Source organism: Neoarius graeffei, chromosome 10 (genome assembly GCF_027579695.1).
Source record: "Neoarius graeffei isolate fNeoGra1 chromosome 10, fNeoGra1.pri, whole genome shotgun sequence".
NCBI classification, from domain to species: domain Eukaryota; kingdom Metazoa; phylum Chordata; class Actinopteri; order Siluriformes; family Ariidae; genus Neoarius; species Neoarius graeffei.
In genome coordinates this window covers 79,390,017-79,410,723 of record NC_083578.1, presented here as the reverse complement: position 1 = coordinate 79,410,723, position 20,707 = coordinate 79,390,017, and the positions used below count along the sequence as shown (strand labels likewise).

Sequence of the window (20,707 nt, the reverse complement as noted above, 5' to 3'; positions counted from 1 at the left end):
TATCTAATTTTTCAACATAGATATCTGCGGCTTATAGCCCGGTGCGGCTTGTATATCTCATCTCATCTCATTATCTCTAGCCGCTTTATCCTTCTACAGGGTCGCAGGCAAGCTGGAGCCTATCCCAGCTGACTACGGGCGAAAGGCGGGGTACACCCTGGACAAGTCGCCAGGTCATCACAGGGCTGACACATAGACACAGACAACCATTCACACTCACATTCACACCTACGGTACGGTCAATTTAGAGTCACCAGTTAACCTAACCTGCATGTCTTTGGACTGTGGGGGAAACCGGAGCACCCGGAGGAAACCCACGCGGACACGGGGAGAACATGCAAACTCCGCACAGAAAGACCCTCGCCGGCCCCGGGGCTCGAACCCAGGACCTTCTTGCTGTGAGGCGACAGCGCTAACCACTACACCACCGTGCCGCCGGCTTGTATATCTTTTTTTTTTTAATTTTTTTAAAAAAATAGAGCGGATGCGGCTTATATACAGGTGCGCTCTATAGTCCAGAAAATACGGTATTCAATCAAATTTTCCAAAACAATGGTTAACAAAATGTGAACGTTTGTACCTTTTTTTTTTTCAGTCACATTCACCCCAAAACACAATAAAGACATCACAATATTGTCTTTCTACTCCAAATATCAAGCAAGATGCATTATAATAATGATGCCCACATTTGTAGTTTAATCACCTCATTTGGTGCTTTTCGCCGGAGATCGGCTCCGGCGCCTGCTGGTGACGTCACACTATGTGATTGGCTGGACCGTTTGAAGGATGACGTACAAGTTTGTGGTTGGTCTGGACAAATTACGGAAGTAGTTATTGCGGGATTAGGTTTCGTCGGATTTCATGTCATGTTCATGTCGCGCAATTGCGTTTTTGTTGAACACAACTTCAAAATAAAAGCACTGCACATTCAGTCATGAGGTAAAATTAGAAAATACGTTTATTTTGTAACTTCTAATTAACCTTACGCGGGCCGGTCAGAATGAACCAAAGGGCCGGATGCGGCCCGCGGGCCGTAAAATGCCCAGGTCTGTTCTAGATCATTATTGTTTCACTGTTTGAGATTTTAAAGTTCTCTGCTGCCCATACTCTTGTGCAAATAGATTGATATTACATATTGTTTCCCATTTTTCATGCATATAAAAAATTCATGAACTATTTTTATCCTTTTTTTTTTATTTATTCAGAATGTTGGAGAAAACTTTTGACTTTTTAGATACAGCACTACTTTATACTTGCACATTATGTAATTTCTAATATTTTTATTGCTCGATATGTTTATAATTGGTTAAAAAAATTACTAAAAATGATACGTCAAAAATTTTCAGCATGCTACACGCGAAAATAGTTTAAAAAAAAAAAAATTTAGGCTCGCTACGCTTGCCATGGTGCCCAAATTAAGACCCTGTCTTTGCCCCTGGAGGCATGATGCGCCGAGTCGGCTCTAAGCCACGTGCAAAGAGATCGAGTGGAGTAACGGTTTCATTGGCTCAGCCTTTGGCTGAATCCTGTTGAGGCACCTGTCTGTATGTGTATGTTTAACTGAGTTCGAGTGTCTTTAAGAATGTGAGATGTTCATTGGCGTGCCAGCCTCAGGTAGCGATTCCACAGTCACTGTGTGGCACCACTGCGTACTGACTATGTAAGTGCCACGTTACATAACCTCAGCTCGCAATGTAATCCTCCGTGGCTGAGTGGGCTTGAGCGCTGTCCAGGAAAGGAATAGATTTTGCAGCATCAGTTCGAATTCTAGCGTCGACATACTGTAAAAGGCTGAGCTCAGACCTGCACAGGTCTCTAGTTATAGCCACGTTCACCGGATTTTGAGAAATGGAGCATTTTTATCTCATCTCATCTCATTATCTGTAGCTGCTTTATCCTTCTACAGGGTCGCAGGCAAGCGGGAGCCTATCCCAGCTGACTACGGGCGAAAGGCGGGGTACACCCTGGACAAGTCGCCAGGTCATCACAGGGCTGACACATAGACACAGACAACCATTCACACTCACATTCACACCTACGCTCAATTTAGAGTCACCAGTTAACCTAACCTGCATGTCTTTGGACTGTGGGGGAAACCAGAGGAAACCCACGCGGACACGGGGAGAACATGCAAACTCCGCACAGAAAGGCCCTCGCCGGCCACAGGGCTCGAACCCGGACCTTCTTGCTGTGAGGCGACAGCGTTAACCACTACACCACCGTGCCGCCCCCGAGCATTTTTATTTTTTTGCAAATTCAATAAATTTAAAACTTTTTTTTATAAAAAAATCATTTCCTCTCAGGCGGACTTCTTAAAAACCTATCGATGGCTCCACGAATCGACTTTTTAGTGGTGTTTTCTTTTGTAGAAAGTGCCGAGGTATAGAGTAACTTGAGACATTTATTTAATTCTTCCTTGGACATTTCAGTTCTGTAATTTTCAAACTTCTTTGAGCTCTTGAACCAGTCTAAAAAAAAAAAAAATCCCACAAAGTTTAATGCTTAAAGATGAACCTAAACAAACTGGTGAAATGACGAGCAATTTGTGAAAATAATTTGTTGTAATAATTCTTGAAAAATAAAAGAAAGCTGTTCTTGCCATCAAATACTTTCATTCCATATTTTGTTGCTGTGCTGTGTTTACATATATTTTTTGGGGAGGGGGGTTGTTTTCAGGTAGTTTTTATTTTGTCCTCTGTTGGTTCAGCAACACGCGCCGCCATTTTGTTTTCTCTACTCATGGTACATGAGCTGATGGCCTAGTAGTAGAGTAGCCAATCAGAGCACACGATTGCTCGTATCCAGTGAATGTGAATAGAATAATACTTTAAAGGGGAACTGAAGTCATTTGTTAAACTTGCTTTATGTCTTAAGTGTTATTCAGTTACGTTTTCGGTTTTAGTAACCTTAAATCGTGACTCGTCAAGTTTATTTGTACAGCGCTTTTAACAATAAACACTGTCGCAAAGCAGCTTTACAGAATTTGAACGACTTAAAACATGAGCTCATTTTATCCCTAATCCATCCCCGATGAGCGCGACGGTGGCAAGGAAAAACTCCCTCCGACGACATGAGGAAGAAACCTCGAGAGGAACCAGACTCAAAAGGGAACCCATCCTCATTTGGGCAACAACAGACAACATGACTATAACATTAACAGTTTTAACATGAAGTCAGTTTCATTGATGATGTAACTCTTCATTGATGGAAACTTGAGACTCGTATTGGCAACTAATTGCAATTAAATATTCTACTTATCGTCCTATTCGGTTTTTAGCCGTGTCGAATGTAGTTCATTCGGTCCACGGTAGGCGTCGCTTATCCGCGCGATCTTCACGAGACTTGTGCGAGACTTCGAAACGTGAAGTGTCAGCCAGGTGTCAGTGCCGCCATTTTGAAAACTGTTTTCCAAACGAAATATTGCACAAAAACGAGTTTAAATGACGATTACTGCCTACTTTTTTCAAACTTTCCTGATTGCTATCAAAACAAACAAAACTTCCGGCTTGATTACATCAGCATTCGAAAGAGGGCGCGCGTGTCTTTTGACATCGTTGGCAGATGTCTGTCACTTTGATTTCCGCTGTACGTTTTACTTCCGTCCTGCGATGTCTCGCACAGGTCTCAACTAATCTCGTTTACAGCCATCGCTTTGACATATGGACTGATATATTACACATTCAAACACTCAACTTGCTACAGCAGCGACAAAATAGCGATCAAAAATGCATTCCGATATTTAATAAAATGAGAGAAATAGAATTTTAATTATAAAAAATTTGCCTTCAGTTCTCCTTTAATAGACTGCGTAATAAGACTCCGTTATGGGGCAGCCATGGCCTGAAGGTTAGAGAATCAGCCTCGGGCCCCAGAGGTCTCAAAAGTAGCCGGTCAGCGGCGGCAAATCGCCGTCTGTAGTAGGATTTGCCGCCGTCTTATTATTCACGGAGTAAAAAAAAAAAAAAATTTGTTTATATATCTGTACAAAACTGAGCAGCACGTGACGTGAAACTAAGTTTCGTTCAACTAAATAATGGCCAGGGTTCCTGCTGGCGCTGGTCACAGATGAACATAATCCATCAGTGATGAGAAAATTACTAGCAGTCGTCACGGTGACGAAAGTGTGTCATCATTATCATGAGTCATCTTTTATAGGAATCCCTCCGTTTGCTGAAATCCAACCCCAGTGAAGAGACTTCAGGAAGCCGGAGTGTAGACAATGAGCGCGTGCTTGTGACCAATAAAAATCGACTACACAATGACCACCAAGCTTTTGACCAATCACAGTGCATCTTAATCGGCCTGGTGTGGAGCTGTAATCATCTCTGTGTGAACCAAACAGTGGTGCAGTCTAAACTGGCGTTTTTTTTTTTTTTTGCAAGCTTCTTCAAGCACTGAAAATGATTTAAGTGCCGAAACAGCCATGGGGGAGACACACTCCGAGCCCTAAGGGCCTCTGCATGCTCTTGCGACAAGGCTTTCGCAGATAGCTTTTCGCAGACAGTTGTAATTTATCGTTGAGCGGGGAGTAATAGGCGTGCGCGATGTTATTCACCGCCACAACGCAAGGGGGCACGAAGTCGCGAAATCGCTAGGAGTAGTTGGTGGGTGTGGTTAGTAGAGTGTTTATCCTCCGGTTACTTATAATGACTAGAACTGGAGTCGTATAGATGTACGTACTTCCTCACTTCCTCGATCAACCGCTCTTCGTGCTGCTCCATCTTCGCTCGTGTTTTTAAAAATGCCGGTCGTGAAAACAAACCAAACCGGGAAAGTAGGGAAGCGGAAGTGCGTGTACAGCGGATGTAGAGTGGACCAATCGGAGCCCTCTTGTCTGCGACGCTGTCTGCGAGGCTTCTGCAGTGGTCACAATTTTTGGGAGGTGCGCGCAGAGCGTCTGCGAAGGTGGGGGGGCTACGCAGACACCATCTGCAAGGACTGCGTTGTCAGCATAAATTGGCCTTTACTGTCCCCGAGCACATCAGGCAGCGTCAGTAATACAGGGGTTGGTCAAAAAAAAACCCTGCTAAACTAAAAGCGCTGTTAGCCAGCAAGCGACCGAAAGGGAGCTCCGTTTCTGGGCGAAAGCCCCCAGGGATTTTCACCCTCAAAAAGCGTAAGAGACTAATAGAAAACAACTGACTTGGATGTCATCTGGGATTTTGAATGTTGTAATATAATAATGTAGCTTAGAATGTGTCTTTATGATCTTAAATGAGAGAGATGTGAATGAGAAATGATATTTTATTAATTTTACTAGTGACATTAAGTCAATAGACACGTGCCTCAGTTTCCTGAAACATGTAGCTGTTGATGATGATGATAATAAAAGTCAGAAACTGAAATGAATGACAAATTTAAAAAGAGCAGTGCAAAAATCAGTAATAAAGATGTCATAACCTGTGAATGTGTGTGGGTGATTAATAATATTTCTCGTATGCCAATCACCATTAAAAAAAATACAAGCCTCAGGAAAACTGGACTGAGCCCCGGTCTGTTCAATAACTCGAACAGGAACAGACCCTGTTTTGTTGTTTAAAGTACAGGGTTTTTTCTAGAAAAATTTAGTACGAGGGTGCTCACCATGGCGAGGGAGCGAAGCGGGGGGGTGCCGGTTGTCTTCCCGCCCCGTGCCGTGCAAAGCCTTTGAAAAATGCTCCAATGGGACATTCTGAGGCTATCTGAGAGGGAAATTGTAACAAATTGTCTGTCAACATTGAAAAAGAAAGAAGTAATCTTCTTCTGCCCCGGACAGTCTTTGGCTTTCTTCCGTTTCGTGCCGCGGGATGACATCTTTAAATGCCCAAGTGTCAACAAAAACAACTCGCGAACTACTTCTGTCAAAAGCTCCCGCGCCGGTGGGTGAAAGGTCATTCAGTCTCGAGAAATCTCGCTCTACAAGTCAGCTGACCTTGTATGCAACCCATGTCAAATCTTGCGAGAGCAGCCGCGACAAGTAAACACCTAAACAACATGGCGCCTCAGTCTGGAAAACGCCAATTCGGATTGTTTTTGCACCGTCTGGCGGTGTATCTACTATGATTGGAATATTTTTGGAGCAATTATAACGTATTTGATGATCAGACACATTGTCACGTAGTGTTGCTGGGATGTTTTCACGGAGTCGGTAAGAGGGCGCACGCCGAGAGTAAGAGGGCGCAGCGCCCCTGTTCCCCCGTTTAGACGAAAGCCTGCAGTAAATTGGAAATTCCTCCCCAAAAGCCTTGAAACTGTCTCAGATAAACCCAGTTTTCCATTTTTCTCGCCTATGGTTCATGGTGAAGGGCTTCAGCCTTTTTAATTGTACCCTCCTATTCTCTGCCTCGTACCCTTTTATTCCACTAAACTTTGAGACCGCTGGGGCCCAAAGGGTTGCTGGTTTGATTCCCGGGACCAGCAGGAAAAATGTGAAGGGAAGGGAGTTGAGTGAATGAACAGCACTTTCCTTCCCTCTGCATCATGGCTGAAGTGCCCTTGAGCAAGACACCTAACCCACGACTGTTCCCTGGGTGCTGTAGCATAGCTGCCCACTGCTCTTGGTGGAATTTCGCTGTGACCTAATAAAGTTGTTTTATTATTATTATCTTCACTGATGAATTTTTGACTGGATGTTTAATTTTTTTTTTTTTAAACCAGATATTACCAACTTTTCTGTGTTTATCTTTAGGTGTCTCACTCAACACATTTTTATGCATTGCTGTTTTTCTGACAATCCATTAGCATACAAAATATTGTACGAAATATTGCAGGAATGTTCAAATGTGGGGGCGGCACGGTGGTGTAGTGGTTAGCGCTGTCGCCTCACAGCAAGAAGGTCCGGGTTCGAGCCCCGTGGCTGGCGAGGGCCTTTCTGTGCGGAGTTTGCATGTTCTCCTCGTGCAGCGCTCGAAACTAACGGTGTCCCGGGGACCATAAAAAATGTCATCGGGACACAAAATTATCATATCTGGGACAATCCCGGGACAATGGAAAAAAATAGATCTAGAAAAAAAGTTCTACATTAATATTATTTACAAAGCCGTAACACGTGTAGACATTCACCTAATTTGTCAATTTTAATTTTAAAACGTTAACAGCGAAAAATACATAGTAGCTACACTTTCGATGCACCTGCATCCATAGACTACAGAGCAGCGCATTCTGTTCTAGAATCTTCGTCCGGAGTCCGCATTATATGGACTTGGAATGGAATTGCTACCGCACACGCTGCGCCGACTCTTGCCAGAACAAAAATGCTTAAGTGGTTGAAGCGGACCGACCGCGGGGAAGAAACTGAAAGCCCAGACATAACGTCTCCGGGACCTTCAGGATCCAAAGTGTCATCGCCTGGTCTGCAGGCAACGCTAGCAACTGAATGAACTTAATGAACACTGTTAGACACGTTATAAAACACAACAGGAATGATGTGGATGATATTGACGGAAGATACCGTTCAACAGAATAAGTGAGTTTTCTTGGTGTCTTTCTAGTTCAGAAAGTTTAGTCAGTCAGCAGCACAACTAGGCTCGGACCTGGCACTATGCTGATGTTACTGACATTTGCACCCATGTTTCGGCAGCGAAAGTTCATAAAATGGATAACGGAAAGTTCATAAAAATGGATAACGGTAATGGATAACGGTAATGGTGAAAATGATAAGTTGGCCTTATAAGTGCCAACAGATATTCAAGGTGTAAGTAGATGAAATGAACATAAAAGGGGTCTTATTTTCAACTAAAGTGTACTGCAGATGTAGGGAGTTGAAACATTTTCTGAATGAGCTCGTTGGCCCCTTTAAATAAACGGGTATCTATTCATACAATGAGATCGCCAAAGTTTAATAAACTGAAAATGCAATAACTGTAATTTTGAAGTAGATGATGTATAGGACATGTGTCGCTTGTGTCTTGTGACTTATTGTAAAAATGATATAAAGGGTTCAAAATTGCATAGATACAAATATAATAGTAACTTCATATGATAATATTAACCACTGGTTATTTCAGAGAGGAAAAAAATGGGGACACTATTGCTTCCATTCGGGACAATACAACACAGAATTCGGGACCACTGGGGGACACAAAGAAAAAAAGTTAATTTCGAGCCCTGTCCCCGTGTCCGCGTGGGTTTCCTCCGGGTGCTCCGGTTTCCCCCACAGTCCAAAAACATGCAGGTTAGGTTAACTGGTGACTCTAAATTGACCGTAGGTGTGAATGTGAGTGTGAATGGTTGTCTGTGTCTATAGGCCCTTTTCCACTACCCTTTTTCAGCTCACTTCAGCCCGACACGGCTCGCGTTTTGACTACCAAAGAACAGCACGACTCGGCTCGCTTCAGCCCTGCTTAGCCCCTAAAACTCGCACCGTTTTGGAGTGAGGCTGAAGCGAGCCAAAGCGAGCCGAGTGAGGCTGGGGGCGTGAGCAGACACTCCCCTGTGCACTGATTGGTGAGGAGGAGTGTCCTCACATGCCCACACACGCCCCGCGAGCATGCTGGGATCTGTAAACACCGCAAACCCGGAAGAAGAAGAATTACGAATTACGAGAATTTCTGAAGCCTTATGCGCCTCGCCTCATCTATACGCTCTTGCCAGTATCTGCTGGCGTTGTCGGTGACAACAAGCCACAGCACCAAGATCAGCAACACTAACGACTCCATGTCCTCCATGTTTATTGTTTACTATCCAGGTCGTGAGAGTACCGCTTAAAAGATCACTGATGTCACTGTTTGCGCCGCCTAACGACATCACGTGACGTCCACCCACTTTCGCTAACTCCACCCAATGTGTCCACCCACTTGCAGCCAGCACGGTTCAGCGCGGTTGTAGTCGAAATGCAACTTCAACAGCCCCGCTCAGCCCGACTCAGCACGGCACGGCTCAGCCCGACTCAGCCGCGTTTGCAGTGGAAAAGCGGCATAAGTGTCAGCCCTGTGATGACCTGGCGACTTGTCCAGGGTGTACCCCGCCTTTCGCCCGTAGTCAGCTGGGATAGGCTCCAACTTGCCTGCAACCCTGTAGAACAGGATAAAGCAGCTACAGATAATGAGATGAGATGAGAGATGTTCAAATGTGCTATGATATTTTTATCATGTTGCCCAGTACTGTTTATATATTGCTTCTATGTCAGGTACAACAAACACCTACTAACGAGAATCAGCCACTTGCTCATTTTCTGTTGTCTTTTCTCTGTATCTGCATTATCTCCGAAGTAGTACTTTTGTACTTTGATTTATTTGTGTATTGTTGTCTTCCACAGGTTAAACAAAGTTTTTAAAGGTATTATTATTCAAAAGAAGAATTATTTTATGCAGCGGTTGCACAATTACTGGTTACTGAAGCGTCAGTCACGTAACGGAGTGCCTCTCATCCGGCGGTTACACTCGCATCTGCAGGCCCAGAGGAGCGCCGATCAGGTGTGTCTTTTCTGCAGTGTTTCTCCAAAATGGTTATTTGTGTTCTCCGTGTTGGAACTAGTTAGTTATTTGGTTCGATGGGCTTTTCTCAGCCGACTACAGACAAGAAATTCAAGGAGTGTTGGTTGGATAACCTTCAGTTACTGTGCCAAGAATAGCGTCACACTTTCTGTTATGAAGATTCATAATGTGTCTTCTATGTCTTGGCCAATCTCATAGTGTGTGTGTGTGCGTGCACAGTCTGAACCAGACGAAAAGGTCAGCGCTGTGCGAGAAGAGCTCAAATACTGGCAGAAGTTGCGTCATGATTTGGAGAGAGCGCGACTGCTGGTGGAGCTCATCCGGAAGAGGGAGAAACTAAAGAGGGAGCAGGTACTGTCAAGTTTTACTCCAAAAAAAAAAAAGAGAAAGGGGGAAAAAAGGTTTTGTTTGTTTGTTTGTTTGTTTGTTTTTTTAATTATTTTTTTCACTGCTGGTAGTTTTTAATTAACCCCCGCTGGCCGAAAGGAGGATTATGTCGTGGCGATATCTGTCCGTCCTGGGAAGGGTGCTCACCTTCTGAAATCAGCTCCTCTTGCAATTTTTGGAGGAATTTCATGAAACTTGTCAGGGTTCTTTGTTATATGTTGGTAATACACACATTGTAATTTCATTCAGTTGGGTCACATTTTACTGGAGTTACAGCCCTTGATTAACAAATTTACTCTCATGAAATTGTCAAAGTGTGTTTTCCTTTTGAAATCGACTCCGCTCACAATTTTTTGGAGGAATTTCACAAAACTTGGCAAAAGGCCTTGTAATATGTCGATAGTACGCATTTTGTTCAATTCGGTCGCATTTTACCAGAGTTGTGGCCTTTGGTTAACAACCTTGTACTTTCTGTTTTTTATCCCCCGCTGACTGAAAGGCCCAAAGGGGGATTATGTTGTGGCGATGTCTGCCCGTCCGTCCGTCTGTCCGTCCCGGGAAGGGCGCTCACCTTCTGAAATCAACTCCTCTCACAATTTTTGGAGGAATTTCACGAAACTTGGCAGGATTCTTTGTTATATGTCGGTAATGCGCATATTGTAATTTCGTGAAATTTAGTCACATTTTACCAGAGTTACAGCCCTTGATTAACAATTATAATTTGACAATTTCATGAGTGTGTTTTCCTTCTGAAATCAACCCCTCTCACAATTTGTGGATGAATTTTCACCAACCTTGGCAAAAGGCCTTGTTATATGTCGGTAGCACGCATATTGTTTATTTTGTTCAGTTTGGTCACATTTTACCAGAGTTGTGACCCTTGATTAACAACCTAGTACTTTCACAATTTCATGAAGGTGTGTTTTCCTTCTGACATCAACTCCTGTCATAATTTTTGGTCGAATTTCTCAAAGGTTGATAAAAGGCCTTGTTATATGACGGTAATACGCATATTGCGATTTAATTTCGTTTGTGAAAATTTGACCAGAGTTTTGACTCTTGATTAAATAACTTGTACTTTGACAATTTCATGAGGGTGTACGTTCTTCTGAAACCAACTCCTCTCACAGTTTGTGGAGGAATTTCACCAAACTTGGCAAAAGGCTTTGTTGGGGTGTTTTCACACCTGGTCCCCTTTAAAGGAACCAGACTCAGTCCTCTTTAAGTGGACCTAAAAGTGGACCAACAGAAAAAGAACTCGGTTCTTTTTGTGTTCACACTGTGAATTTATTACAAAGAGCACTGGGTTCTCTTTCTGGTCCAGTTAAGCTTTGATGGGGCCTCAGTCCTCTTTCTGTTCACACCAGGTCCTCTAGAGCCCTTAGACCCCCAGTGCACGGAATTCTGGGTAATTTTCTCTTGAATCAAAATGTCTGCTGCCATGCTTGCCCTGCTGTATTCTTTGATCAAAATAGTGCAGATTAAGGAAAATAAATTTATTTTATATAATTTTTATATATATATATATATATATATATATATATATATATATATATATATATATATATATATATATGAGAGAGAGAGAGAGAGAGAGAGAGTTATATTATTGTGGCCGACTCGTCAGTCAGTAAGTTCAGAGAACTGTAAAGCGGCTGTGGTAAGTTCCAAAAGGAAGTTGAGTTTTCCTGCTACAGTCACGTGACCAGCTATGGCAAACAAAGAAGGTTAAACTACAGTGAAAAAGGCGAAGTGAACCCGGTGCGCTTTTTGTTCACAATGCGCAGATTAGGCGAACCGTACCGTTGATTTTTAGCGAACCGTACTGAGACCACCTCCTGAGGTGGTCTCAGTTCGGTTCGCTTTAAAGGGGTCTGGGTACGGTTGGAGTGTTCACATATGCTCAAAAAATGCTGAGTCATCGATCTGAGTTCGGTTAGATGGCTGAAAGGGACCAAGTGTGAAAACACCCTTATATGACAGTTATATGCATATTGAAATTTTGTTTAATTTGGGCAAATTTTACCAGAGTTATGGCCTTGATTATTAACAAACTTTGGCAATTTCATCAAGGTGTGCTTGCTGTTTGAAATCAGCTTCCCTCACAATTTTTATCCCCCGCTGGCCGAAAGGCCTGAAGGGGGATTATGTCATGGCGATGTCCATCTGTCGGTCCCAGGAAGGGTGCTCACCTTCTGAAATCAACTCCTCTCACAATTTTTGGAGGAATTTCACGAAACTTGACAGGATTCTTTGTTCTGTCGGTAATACACACATTCCAATTTCGTTCAGTTCAGTCACATTTTACCAGAGTTATGGTATAGTTGCTAGCGGGGGATCTTGTGCTCTCAGAGCACTCTTTCAGAGTTTATAGCCATTTGCCACTAATTACATTTTTTTTCTTCATTAAAGAATGGCACATCATACTTTCATTGTTGGGTTTAAAGGACATGGGACATGGATTTTTTTCTGGGCATAATTATGTATAAAGGACATAAGAAATGCCATCTAAATCACTGCAGGGCGTCAAAAATGTGAAAATCATCACATTATTCAAGTTTTTTATACATCAGCGTAAAACAATGATTCGTTAATTAGCTAAGCGGTCACGTGACCCGTGACGTCACAAAAACTTTTCAAGGAGCCAGCGCTTGGGTATCTAATGTAAACAGGTTACCGAAATGGACACCATCGACAGTGACATTCCCGATGTTTCACAGAGATGTGAAGTTAGACCCTATCAATTCGAACCGATAGCTGGAAATTCACATGAACATGGATCTTGTCTTTACTCTGACGGGTCAGATGATTCTGAGAGTGAGAGTTCATTCAATCCCCATGAAACTGAAAGCGGTCGGCTCGATAACACTTCCTGGTAAGTTAAAAACAATTCTGCTCAAAGGCTAATGATCTGTTGAAAGAAGTATTATTTTTGTATCATACATTGAAAGTTCATCATAGATCTAGCTAAAGTCCGTTGCAAGCTAGTTTTTTTTTTTTTTGCTGATATTTTTCGAGATTGATTGAGATACAATGCTTCCAGAGTCCGAGATGAAAACATTCAAACTGGCGAAACGAGTCAGAATTATAATTAATAATTGATACACCTAAAATTATAATACTAATCCTTACCGCATGAGGCCCATGGTAAAACCACACTTCCAGGAGGGGCTGCCGTCTGTCTGCCTCCCAAGCCGGCCGAGAGCGCTCCTCGTCGGGCACGGCCAGGCGGGCGAATGCCCTGGTCCGTCCGCCCTGTCTAAAAAAAAAAAAAAAAAAATGGTACAACTCCGAGTGAAGGTATCAGTGCGCTGCCGAAGCGCGCAGAAGGTGTTAGTACGCCTGTCATTATAGTGCAGACTTTCCATAGCATAGAAAATCGCCACGTTTCAATTTGTGTAACTGAACTTTGTTTCATATCACTGGTCATATAAACCTATGTAAACAGGAAAAACGTGGAAGAGTTTGGTCGCATCTAACTACAGCCCCAAAAAATACTATTGGCCATGCTGAGCCTAGCTACATTGCTAACAGGAGTGACAGCGCGTCTGACTGACTGGGAGGTTGCAATACACCATGATGTTCAATGTACGTTAAACACTCTAAAAACGAAACAATTTTCTTGTCATCCAAGACACAAAAACTATTTTGTCGCATTCGTCATCATCACGATTCACACTTCTCCATATTCATCTACCCGCTTGTGCTGTACCCGAAAGTTTTTGTGACGTATGATCACGTGACAGCGGCTCTTCCGGTTGTAAAATATGCATATCGGAGCTCGAGCAGAAATGCCATATAATCATTACGAATATAACGATTTTGCTGAATTTAATAGATGATTTTGTATTTGTTGATGCAATTATTTCATATTTTTAATGGAAAGAAACTGATATAGCGTGCATTTATGTTTCATGTCCCATGTCCTTTAATGCCAATTGTGCTGTCCAGTGACTGAACAGTGCCAACACTGGAGACTCCTTCGAAAAATGCTAAACAAACATCATCTCACTGTATTAGCAATTACACACTTCTGTTTCCAGAGTTCCCTGTGTACCTGTGAGATTTGCTTGGCAGCTGTTCACAGCGATCTTCATCAACATCATCTAACCAGGCGTTTTCAGGAAATCATCATGTGGTTTAGCTATTTAAAAAAAAAAAAAATGTGCTGTGCCTTGCCTTCTGAGCTATCAAGGCATGCAGTTATTTCATTGTTTCCGTTGTTCAGTCAGATAAAGAGCTGAGCATGTATCCATTTCACCGTGGATTCAGATAAATGCTGCACACGGTTTCAAAATGAAGCGACTGATTGTTTCTTTTCATACTTTCTGCCCTTCCCGTGTGTCTGGTGCGCTTGCTGTGCTATTGATGGATTTAACAGTTCATTATTCTGTGATTTTGGTGTCCGTTGGGCGTCGAGAGAGGAATGTTGGACTTAATTGAGTCCCACTGTGTGTCGTCCAGGTGAAGGTGCATCAGGCTGTGATGGAGATGCAGCTGACTCCTGCTCTCATGCTGCAGCGCTCCACCCTGGACCAGCTTCAGGAGAAAGATGTAGCACGTATCTTTGCACAGCCAGTCAACCTTAAAGAGGTACAGAGCGAGTATTATCAGCTCTGAGAGTAAAAGTCATGATCACCTGATATAGGCGTAAACTACTTATTTTGAAGGTGTAATTTTTTTTTTTTTATGCCTCTGCTACGTGGTCATAAGTACATCATGTTATGTGTACAGTGATCTCTGTCTCTGATTTCTGCCTATAATGGGATTCTCTGTGCATCTTTCCAGGTACCAGATTACCTGGAGTTTGTGTCTCAGCCTATGGACTTCTCCACCATGAGGTCCAAGCTGGAGGCTCACCAGTACCGCACACTTTCTGACCTGGAGGTTGACTTCAACCTCATAATCTCCAATTGCCTGCTCTATAACGCTAAGGACACTGTGTTTTACAAAGCGGCGGTGCGTCTGCGGGAGTTAGGGGGTGCGATCCTGCGCCACGCACAGAGGCAGGCTCACAACACAGGGCTGGATTTTCACACGGGCATGCACCTTGCAGAGTCGCCACACAAAAACGACTACTACCGATGCACCCTGGAGGATGGTGAGTGGCAGGGGGTCGCAAAATCTATCCGTCATGTTAGATCTGTGTATATCGGTTCACTGTTTTCATGTATTCTCTTGAATAGTAACAGTTAATGGCATGTAATGTAACACGGTATATACACTGTAATGAATGAGTACTGAACGATTCGTTTGGTTTAACTTTGAAGTTACTGGGGGCGTCATGGCTCAGGTGGATAAGGCGCCATACCATAAATCCGGGGACCAGGGTTGGATTCCGACCCGAGGTCATTTCCCGATCCCTCCCTGTCTCTCTCTCCCGCTCATTTCCTGTCTCTACACTGTCCTATCTAGGGCTATAACAATATACGTATCGAAATCGCGATACGCAGAGCCACGATTTGTGTCACGATACAAGAAGTCAGAATCGCGGTACACCCTTTCAAACTTCTCCTCAGCCCAAAAACAGAGGTGCTTCCAAACTTCAATTTATGAATACTTTTTATTTAAATTACATTTTAAACTTACTTAAATTACTTTTATTTTTTATATCTATTAGTAAGTCGTTTTTTCGCCGACCTGCAACAATCTTCTGCGAGTCACGCAACGTCCACACTCGCCACTGGCAGAGCATTCATTTCTTTTAAGCGGTCGCCATTCTGGTTGCGACGTGGGGAGCGAATCTGTAAACAAGCAGCTCATTGGCTGGCTAGGTGTGCCACAAGCCAATCACAATCACTTGACCGGAAAGGCATGCAGTGTTGCCAGATTGGGCAGGTTTAGGTGCTTTTTGGCTGGTTTTGAACATATGTTGGGGTGGAAAACGTTAGCAATATCTGGCAACACTGAAGGCATGTCTGCTTGGGCGGAAGCCTTCTGCGGCAGTTACATTTTGACACGCGAGCAATGTTTCACCATAAAAATTCTGTAATTTCCATCTGTTTTCCGCGATCACAGAAAATCATTGGCCCTATGAGAGTGAGACAGTGAGAGAGCCACCCCCCAAAAAAAAATCTTAACGGATTTACACGATTTGGAAAAATGACTTTTTCAGAACCGAAAAAAACAGAGCTTCCGGCTCAACAGTATTATTTTGAGAAATAAAACAATCTTTGGATATACATTTGTTCATTTTTGCATACATATTACTCATTCTCTGCAGTGGTCTGAATTATTTGTTATTAAATAGTTAATGTAAGTAAATGTTAATAAGTCAAATTTACTACTTTAAAAATACATTTTAAAAAAATCGTGGGTGTATCGAATCGTGGGTCGAAAATCGCGATACGAATCGAATCGTGAGTTGGGTGTATCGTTACAGCCCTAGTCCTATCCAATAAAGGTGAAAAAAGCCCAAAAAATATCTTTAAAAAAAAAAAAACTTTGAAGTTACTGAAGTTTTTACAACCTCAGAGTATCTCACATACGAGATTGAAGACGACGACTTCTAGCTGAGTGTGGTTCCTGATTCAGGCTTTGATTTATGCTGCATAGTCAAAATATCAGTGTTGGAAATAACAGCAAGTAATAATTTCCTTCAAAAAAAATGCTCAGAAATCAGGACGAGACCATGTCACCAAAAAATGCAAGGGTATCTTTTTGACTTACCCCACTAATTTCTTCAAATAGAACTCTTCAAACCTCTTAAGAATGAATAATAATAAATTTATTTCAAAGCATTTCAGAGCCTCAATGCTCTAACAATAAAAATATGAACAAATAATAAATTATAACAATAAAAGCATATGTATATTCGTGTTTACATGTATTAAAAATTATGAAAACATATTAATCAAGACAGAGATGAGTACTCAAATTGTAAAAGTTATAAATCGTAAAAAGAGGGGGGTTTTTTTCCAACTTTTTAACTAATTTCAATCTTAGTATTATCCTATTACGTTGTCAGATATTACTTTTTTTTTTTATTAGATATAAACATTCAAACTAAAGTGTGTTGGGTTTGTTTGTTGTTTGTTTTTTGTTGTTTTTTTTTTTAATTATAGGAACATAATCAGCAATGGCAAGGAGTGATGCAGTCCAATATCTAGAGTTATTATACATACAGGACACTTTTTCAGTGGAACAAAAACATGTGTTCTATTCCCTTCTAGCGGGTTTGATTCATTTGGTTTGATAGCATGCAATATTGTTAGCATATCACTTATCCTACGTGTATTACGTCACTCTACCCACTAGAGAACGAGCGTTGAATATGGTTTACGGTATCGCATGGTTGTCAAGACAACATGACGTCACACGTCAGAGACATAAAATTTCCACACTAGCGAGCGACTGGGACAATTTGTAAACAGACATGGCTGCCAGGTTTGCTTCGTTAAATACGGAAGATTTTAGGAGAATTTTGAAAGAGAAAGACACGTTGAACACTCGAAAGGAATGTGTGTGTGTGTGTAGAATAATAATAATAATGGCTTTTTTTGTGGTTATATCAGATATATATTCCATTCAGTTAGCATGATATTGAACAAGGTGAAGATCACTACGTTCACACTGCAAGGCTTAATGCTCAATTCCGATTTTTTTGTGAAATCCGATTTTTTTGTGAGGTCGTTCACATTAACAAATATATGCGACTTGTATGTGATCCTCAGTATGAACGAAAAGCGACCTAAAAGTGTTCCACATGCGCATTGCAGGATACGACGACGTCACACACAGTGAGCATGGCCAGTGTTTACGGAAGTAACCTAAAGTTTCCTGTGTATGACAGTAGCCAGCATGGAGTACCTGGCGATGATGCAGTTGTTGTTGCGACGGAGCCAGAACATGCACAATAGCCTGATGTTAAGGAGGAGGTTGAGAAGGAAGAGGGCAAGGGTTTTGGCTCAGGCGTTCTGCGGGGTAGTGACTGCAACCTCCATTCAAAGGAACGTGTGGGTGCGGAGTCGCATTGATGTCATGCGCCATGTTGTTGTAACTTTTTTTGAGAGACCCGCCGCCTACTTCAGCGCAGAATAGTGACGTTTGTGGCTTGTTGATGACGTGTAAGTCGGATGAATGCGACCTGGCGGTTCAGACTGAAGTCGCATATGAAAAGAGCAGATAGGAATCGGAATTAGGACCACATATCCAAACGGCCTGGGTCGGATTTGAAAAAATCGGATGTGTGTCATTCATATTGTCAATAAAAGATCGGATACAGGTCACATCTCATCTCATCTCATTATCTCTAGCCGCTTTATCCTTCTACAGGGTCGCAGGCAAGCTGGAGCCTATCCCAGCTGACTACGGGCGAAAGGCGGGGTACACCCTGGACAAGTCGCCAGGTCATCACAGGGCTGACACATAGACACAGACAACCATTCACACTCACATTCGCACCTACGGTCAATTTAGAGTCACCAGTTAACCTAACCTGCATGTCTTTGGACTGTGGGGGAAACCGGAGCACCCGGAGGAAACCCACGCGGACACGGGGAGAACATGCAAACTCCACACAGAAAGGCCCTCGCCGGCCCCGGGGCTCGAACCCAGGACCTTCTTGCTGTGAGGCGACAGCGCTAACCACTACACCACCGTGCCGCCCTACAGGTCACATATGGGCGAAAAAATCGGATTTGAGTCACTTCAGCCTGCAGTGTGAACGTAGTGGATGAGTAGCTGAATGGAATATATATCTGATATACCACTCAACGCCAGCCAATATTTATTTAATTATTGTACCTTTACAATAAGTATAGGTAATCGTATGGGGCCGAGTAAAATTAAGGATTAATTTCACGAGTGATTAAACTTTTGAAATCACGAGTGAAATTGATTCCTTACTTTTACGAGGAACCATACGATTACTTATTTATAATGTATAGGGCCAAATTCATACTTCGGAAGCCATTCGCGTTCACAACATTTTGTCATTCACGTTTTCTGAACCAATCAGGGCGCAAGACTGTCTTGCACGTTTGAATCAGTTTCTAAAGCGTCTCTCATCATGACACAAAAAAACTGCGATAGCACCTTGTCTAACTCGCAGCATTCATATGCCACTAGAGAGTCCTTTATTTGTCTTTCTGCGGCCCGTTTCTTAAACACGGAAAGCCAAAAATTCGTACTTTTTTTGGTATTTTCATTTTCGCTTGCAGCTTTCAATTGGTTTATCATTTCTTCTTCAAATATAGTGAAACGCGGCATTGCCGAGTCAGCCATTTTGTTGATACAATTTACTAATTTTTGTGACCGTAACCAGGCAACGAACTAGCCAATAGCATTTCAGAAATACGGCCCCGTGTTAAGGAAAAAAAGCCCTCCTTGACTGACCAATCAGAATTGAGTAATTTGGCCCTATGTATTATTATTATTATTATTATAATTGGCTGGCTTTTTGTCGTGGTCCATCAGATATACAGTGGTGCTTGAAAGTTTGTGAACCCTTTAGAATTCTCTATATTTCTGCATAAATATGACCTAAAGCATTGTCAGATTTTCACACAAGTCTTAAAAGTAGATAAAGAGAATCCAGTTAAACAAATGAGACATAAATATTATACTTGGTCATTTATTTATTGAGGAAAATCATCCAATATTACAGATCTGTGAGTGGCAAAAGTATGTGAACCTCTAGGATTAGCAGTTAATTTGAAGGTGAAATTAGAGTCAGGTGTTTTCAATCAATGGGATGACAATCAGGTGTGAGTGGGCACCCTGTTTTATTTAAAGAACAGGGATCTATCAAAGTCTGATCTTCACAACACATGTTTGTGGAAACGTATCATGGCATGAACAAAGGAGATTTCTGAGGACCTCAGAAAAAGCGTTGTTGATGCTCATCAAGCTGGAAAAGGTTACAACACCATCTCTAAAGAGTTTGGACTCCACCAATCCACAGTCAGACAGATTGTGTACAAATGGAAGAAATTCAAGACCATTGTTACCCTCCCCAGGAGTGGTCAGCCAACAAAGATCACTCCAAGAACAAAGCGTATAACAGTCGGCGAGGTCACAAAGGACCCCAGGGTAACTTCTAAGCAACTGAAGGCCTCTCTCACATTGGCTAATGTTAATGTTCATGAGTCCACCATCAGCAGAACACTGAACAGCAATGGTGTGCATGGCAGGGTTGCAAGGAGAAAGCCACTGCTCTCCAAAAAGAACATTGCTGCTCATCTGCAGTTTGCTAAAGATTACGTGGACAAGCCAGAAGGCTATTGGAAAAATGTTTTGTGGACGGATGAGACCAAAATAGAACTTTTTGGTTTAAATGAGAAGCGTTATGTTTGGAGAAAGGAAAGCACTGCATTCCAGCATAAGAACCTTATCCCATTTGTGAAACATGGTGGTGATAGTATCATGGTTTGGGCCTGTTTTGCTGCATCTGGGCCAGGACGGCTTGCCTTCATTGATGGAACAATGAATTCTGATTTATACCAGTGAATTCTAAAGGAAAATGTCAGGACATCTGTCCATGAACTGAATCTCAAGAGAAGGTGCGTCATGCAGCAAGACAACGACCCTAAGCACACAAGTCATTCTACCAAAGAATGGTTAAAGGAGAATAAAGTTAATGTTTTGGAATGGCCAAGTCAAAGTCCTGACCTTAATCCAATGGAAATGTTGTGGAAGGACCTGAAGCGATCAGTTCATGTGAGGAAACCCACCAACATCCCAGAGTTGAAGCTGTTCTGTACGGAGGAATGGGCTAAAATTCCTCCAAGCCGGTGTGCAGGATTGATCAACAGTTACCGGAAACATTTAGTTGCAGTTATTGCTGCACAAGGGGGTCACACCAGATACTGAATGCAAAGGTTCACATACTTTTGCCACTCACAGATATGTAATATTGGATTGTTTTCTTCATTAAATAAATGACCAAGTATAATATTTTTTGTCTT

The 20,707-nt window shown here is 42.4% G+C and overlaps 1 protein-coding gene across 3 annotated transcripts in view; it reads left to right on the top strand.

Annotated features, from left to right (window-relative positions):
* brpf3b (bromodomain and PHD finger containing, 3b) overlaps positions 1–20,707 on the top strand; it is a 55,332-nt gene that overhangs the window by 14,972 nt on the left and 19,653 nt on the right. For 2 of the 3 annotated variants that reach the window (XM_060932374.1, XM_060932373.1), the window contains exons 3-6: positions 9,236–9,392; positions 9,612–9,764; positions 14,265–14,393; positions 14,589–14,901. In XM_060932374.1, coding sequence (XP_060788357.1) covers positions 9,236–9,392; positions 9,612–9,764; positions 14,265–14,393; positions 14,589–14,901 — 752 coding nt within the window. The remainder of the gene's footprint in view (positions 1–9,235; positions 9,393–9,611; positions 9,765–14,264; positions 14,394–14,588; positions 14,902–20,707) is intronic. The other variant, XM_060932375.1, reaches the window with a different exon arrangement.